At 45.4% G+C, this 6,000-nt stretch overlaps 1 protein-coding gene across 1 annotated transcript in view; it reads right to left on the bottom strand.

Annotated features, from left to right (window-relative positions):
* Positions 1–3,009: 3,009 nt before the first annotated feature.
* Positions 3,010–6,000, bottom strand: part of LOC130122999 (semaphorin-4G-like) — a 28,766-nt gene continuing 25,775 nt past the window's right edge. Inside the window, exons 10-14 of the mRNA XM_056292102.1 lie at positions 5,696–5,918; positions 5,350–5,465; positions 5,085–5,239; positions 4,539–4,600; positions 3,010–4,013 (exon numbers count right to left, since the gene is read on the bottom strand). Coding sequence (XP_056148077.1) covers positions 3,010–4,013; positions 4,539–4,600; positions 5,085–5,239; positions 5,350–5,465; positions 5,696–5,918 — 1,560 coding nt within the window. The remainder of the gene's footprint in view (positions 4,014–4,538; positions 4,601–5,084; positions 5,240–5,349; positions 5,466–5,695; positions 5,919–6,000) is intronic.

Genomic DNA, 6,000 nt, shown 5'->3' with positions numbered 1-6,000 from the left:
TTAAAACTTGGCAAACATTTGGCATTTTCCAATAACATTAAGCTTAGTCATCACAATTAGTTTAGTGTAATTAGTGGTAGATTTCTTAAAACAAAAACAGCAGTGTTGCAACATATTTCACCAAGAATGTGTGAGCAAATAAGAATAATTTTCTATTGAGTTTAGTCTTCCAATTTGTCTGTCTCCAAATATAACAGTGGTCTGAGCACCAGTTTCTGCACAGAGGAGGCTACTGTCTAAACAAATGGCAGCAAACAGTTTCCATTCCAGTTCTGGAGAGGCATTATTTTATTATATTGTCCCCCTTGTTACTCCTCTCTCTCTCTCTCTCTTTCCGCTCTTGATGCTGAACTCCATTTCACTCTTCATTAGGAGAACGTCTCCATAGTGTCTCTCCTGCCATTCTGTGCTGGCTGGTGAGATTGCATTGGAGAGGATGGAAGTGTCCAACTGACCTGTGCTCATCAGACCTGCAACGGAAAGACTGAATGTATAAATAAATAAACGAAGTCGGCAGCGGGTCTCCATCGCACCTTGCCTTTTGGGTAACGTTGTGAAGGGCAACCCAGCGACGAGATGAAAGCGCTCTCAGTGCTCAGCTTGGCACTGGATCCCGGCGCTATGGTAATGTACAGATTAGGCACTGTGATTTAAAGAGTCCTCATGGGAGGACATACAGTGAAAACCTCATAAATAATAACTGCTCTTGACTAATCACAGGCTTTGAGATGGGGTGAAAGGGCTTTAATGAAGGCTTCTGATGTTTTGTGCTATGTATGGCTACCTCCCTCTCCTTTCATGCCTTTGATCAGTGCCACTGCCAAGAAGACTTGTGGGTCTCTCTTGGCATTTTGCCTTTCTGAACCACGGCAGAAATTCTTCTATAGCCTTACATCACAGATCCGCCTCGCCCTCTCAAGAGTCAATCAATTATATTCACGTTTCTTACAGGGTGCCTCTATGTGGCCATCTTCACTGCTCACCTGTGTTTATGGATGCTGTGCATTTGCACGGGCATTGGTTTCTGTTGGTATCTCTGTACGAAAAGCAAGTTAACTCTTGAGTCCAATAGGATGAGAAAAAAAAATAATTGGCCTTTTTAGAAAGTGTGACCTCTTTAAGAGATGTAAGGGGATCTCTCTTTCCCTGTTTCCCCTTTCTTTGAAGGAATAAGATCAGACCTATCAGCGGACCAGTGTCTAATTATTACTCTGACAGAAGAAGACACAGGAAAACAACAGAGAAGCAGCAGAAGAAGACTGATTGGAGAGCTAGTTAGATAACAAGCATACTCCTGTAAAAAAAAAAAGGAACGTGCAGGGGAAGACTGAGAGAATGAAAGACATAATAGATGAAATTTAAAAAAAAAAGACAACAGACAGCAGAAGGTGCTGGAGAGATGGAATGAGAATTGGAATGAATCTGAGAATAAGTAGGTGTCATGTATCAGCAAATCATATTGGTCTTATGTCGATAAGGCATTAACACTTTTAATGCCTCCTCCACGGATGTCTTTCAATGACAAATTGCATCTCTTTCAGAAAAACAATTTGTCTGAGCTGTCTTCCCTGTGAAAGAGGAGACATAGTTCTTTTGAAATCATCTTTCTGAAACGCTGGCAAAAATCAAAACAATCTACGAGGCTTGGTCTTAAATAGGCAACGCTTGACCAAGAGCTGAATCATGAAAACACTAGTGAGCCATAAAAATAACACTGTGCTCTCATTTTCCCTCACACTGATCTGGTGGTACGTATAGCTGTTCCCTCTAATACCGGTGCAGAAATGCTGCACGCTGACTTCTTGGTCCATTCCCTTAAGTGCTTACTTGGCAATATGCCTGCCTGGGCAACCTATTGGTATGACATGAACTCTACTTACCACGGATGCTTGCGGATTATAGTTGGGCCCCAGACATTGATAATCCGTGTCAGGGTTTAGTGTAGGGTGACAATCAAAGGCAAATTTTAGCCCAGCTGGACCACAGTAAAAGCACTGTTTTCCTTTTCTTCTGTTACTGCCAACTAGTTCCTGCAGGGTCAGCTGTGCTCTCACTGTAGCTGGTTCAAGTTTCTGAATACAGAAGCATCCATTCAAAAAAAAGTGTCCCTCCATCATGTATTCTTGCAATGGCGCGGTGTTAAAAAATAAAGATTCCTTGTGTGCCTTGTTTCTTGCAGTGTTCCATAACCCATCTCTTTCTTTTAAAGTGCATTAAAATCATTAATACTGTTATATTTACTCTAAATTGTCTTGGGTTTATATTAATTTGCATTTGGTTATTGCAGTTACATGGGCAATATCAAAAATTTAAAACTTTGCAACGTAATTCACTGCCTTACCATGTCCAGTCCCCTTAATATCTGTGATGCGTAAATGGAGCCTGTTAAATATGCATAAACCATCTGTGCATTTGCAAATGCAAACCAACATTGGCTAGCTGCCCTCCGTTTTGACACAAGCCAAGTATTACTGACTCACAGCAGCTGTCTTCACATGTACTCATATTCCCATAAGCCCCCTTCGTTCTTATCCCGGTCCCGATTTCCTGGTCTGTAACAGGTCTGTAAGACTTACTGCTGGATCAAAATCTGATGAGGGGTGTTACATTGCTCCAGACTTGGTAATTTGGCTGCAGGTGGCCTACTGACCTCTGCTGAGTTGAGGTAGATAACACATTCTCTTCACATCATGCTTGTTCCTTCATTGAGTTTTCTTTTTTTTTTTTTTTTGTTTGTTTTGGTCTCACTATCATTCTTCTTTCTAATAAGTTGGGACCTAGGGTGGGACAAACTTCTCAAAGGCAAAAAAACCCCCCCAAAAAACAAGAATGTCTAAATGGGGAATTGAAACATCTTTTTTTTCTTCTTCAAGTCAAGCATTTTAGATCTGCCATTGCTTAAGTCCAAGTTATCAGCAATGACAAATAGTGTGACAAGTGCTTCAGCACTGGGGAGGACACACTTCAGTCATCCCACCACAGGGGGCGCTAGCTACCGTACAACTCTGTCTACACAGAGCTCTCATCGGGCCTAGGCAGCAGCTGCGTGTGTTTTCTCTTCTCCAGGATCTTGTTGAGCTCCTCCGTGAAGGAGTAGCAGAGAGGAGATGTACTCTCCGAGTCGCTTTGCCTCAGCAGCACGTAGCTGTTGCCGTTCATTCTCCTCAGGACGTTGGGCAGCGTAGCCGACAGCCCACTGGGGAAGTCACACTCTGGGGAGGGAAGCTGTGGGGGAGGGGGGAGAGGCGGGGCCGGAGGAGGAGGCTCTTTGTCCTGGGATGAGATTCCTTCCCCAGGGACGATCTGGAGGAAGCCTCCGTCCTGCGCATCGGCCTCGTGGCGTTTGGAGACACCATTACAGACGCCGATCCCATTGTAGTGACCTGAGATAGTCTTGAGCTCCAGGTGAGAAGAGTTTTTCTGCTGTTTCCTGTTTTTGCTGTGCCTCTTCCTTTCTGGGTATGCTGCGGCAGCGGCGCGTAGGGAGTACTTTCCCCTGCGGCCCGCCTGTAGGCAGAAACCCACATAGAGGAGGACCACAGTGAGGACCACACACAGCCCCCCCAGAATGGTGATGAGGGACAGATATATAGCCTCCATGTTGCGGGGGGATAGGAGCTCTGAGTGAGGCAGGAAAGGGGCCAGTGGTGGAAGCGGGGGCATCTCAGAGGAGGTGGGCTCACTAAATGTGGGCTGAAGGGTGGAGGAACTATAGGGTTGTTCAGTCAGCCTGACAGGTGGAAGGTTCAGGCGCACCGTGACGTTGTACGAGACGATGGCGATGCGAACGTTGTTCTCCAGGGCGTGGCAGATATACAGCCCGCTCTGGTCGAGTCGGGCCTCGATGATTAGCAAGCCATCTGTACCGGTTCGAAAGCCAGAGTTTAGGCCATACCCATGTAGCTCATTGCCATCCAAGGTCCACACAGGGGTGGCCAGGTTGGAGCTGAGTTCACACTGTAGCAGCACATCATCCCCCACCATCACAAAGCGGCTCCGCTGCGTAATGAGGTCTGAAAAAAGAGCAGCCCAGATGTATATTTATTCACAATGAAAGAGTGCTAATAAGAACATTAAGTGCACGGTAGAATTTAAAATCTGGGCCTTTGATTTGTCTCTTTGCATGCTTGAAAGAAATCAATCTTTTTAAAAGACTGACAAAAAAAAACTAGAGCAAAAAAATTCAAATGATAATTAATTTCAGTCAGCGTAGTACATTATGCAGAGGGGGCAGTGTAGTGACAGAAAATGCTGAATTTCACCAGATGAAAACTCTGAAGTCTGTGAAAGAGATCGCCTGCCTTGAATTTCAAGCAGATTTCACTCAAGAGACACCGAAAAAATGTGATTAAAGAGGCAAGAGCCGAAAGGTGTTTGCCAATAGAGTACGCATAAACAACCCTCAAAGATGGGATGACAACTATACGTCTTCCGAGTCGTGCCAAACATTTTCTATTTTTAATCTCCCTTTCATCAATTGTTGGATCAAAAGGAAACAAAAGTGTGGTGTTTTTGGAGCGGATGAGCTTCCTGCGTACCGTCTCCTGCACTGTTCTCACATCCCCTGTTGCCACTCTGGATGTCCTGGAATAAACTGGATCTGTGGAGAGAGAAAATATCCCTATGTGTAATATACAACGTATTGCTGGTACACTGACAGATCTAATTCATTTAACTGTACGATCATTCTGTGTCATTCCGCTTTGCTCTCATTTTATTCTCACTAACTTAGCCATACAGATCATGTTTAATCGTGTGAAACCCATTTCTACTGACTAAGTGAGTTCAGTGAGATGAATCAGCACATTAAAAGCACACAATTGTATGACGTGTTTACTGTCACTGTCGAAAACTGGTGTTCTGCCAGATTTGCGATTATGCAACAGTTCAGAGCTGATGCCGTGACAGGGTGCGGTGATATATGGGGTACTTGAAGTTAGGCAAATCAAACAGATACTATGAGGGCGCCAGCCGAGATGTAATCAGCTGATCCAAATCACACATGCATGGATGCACGCACGCAGTCACACAAACTCAGCCACACACACACACACACAAATACACACACACATGCAAGCACCCACCTGTCAGCGTGCGACATTATCTCCACACACTGGGCTCCGTTCCAGGCACAGTAGGGGTCCCTGGCAAAGACACAGTCGTAGCAGGAGGTGTATCTTTGGCAGGTGGAGAGAGGCAGCTGAACCACTCCTGATGGAGAGCCGACATATATACTCATCTAGAGGGAGGAGAGAGGACAGGTTAATACCGAAAGATGACTCACTCCCATTTTGGGAGCGTGTGTGCGTGCCTCCATGTCGCACACACACATAGTCATACATACATTACCTTGGTGGCAGAGATGACCAGGCTGTTGACAGGCTGGGGTTCTTCAAACAGCTGCAGCTCCTCTATGATGTGAATCTGACCCTCAACCTCCACAGCCTTGTGTATCCAGCCATCATCTGAGTATCACATGCCAAGTCAATACAGCTGTTAAAGCAGTAATAACACTTACAAAGCCTACGTCTACAGGTGTAAAGCCAGTTCTTCTGTACTTTATCTCAGAGGAGGTGAACTGTTGTCATGAATGAGGAGGCATAGGAGCGGATGTTACTTCTTACCTCCTGTATTAATTCTGCACTAAAATAATAGCTGATACATACCCAGCAAAGTTAATACTGGGTGTCCATACCTGTTCCCATGAATAACACATGATACAATTTTCCATCCAGGCCCTGGACCATGTGTACAGCCATCTGGGTGTAGTCTGTGGTCCTCCTGAACAACAGGGGGCGTCCGTCTGAGGGCCAGACAGGCTGGGACATCAGAGGGTGTCTCCTGACAAAGTTCAGCACATCATCTGGCAGGGAGGTGGAGAAGTTTATGCCCCTGGCCCGCAGAGCATCTGTTATACACTGCAGGAAAGAAGAAAGGAGAGAGGAGTGAGGGGGTGGAGGGAGACATGTTGGTGAGTAGAGGGGTTGCAGATTTCTCAGC

This window comes from Lampris incognitus, chromosome 13 (assembly GCF_029633865.1).
Source record: "Lampris incognitus isolate fLamInc1 chromosome 13, fLamInc1.hap2, whole genome shotgun sequence".
NCBI lineage: Eukaryota > Metazoa > Chordata > Actinopteri > Lampriformes > Lampridae > Lampris > Lampris incognitus.
This window is presented reverse-complemented; position numbering and strand designations above follow the sequence as displayed.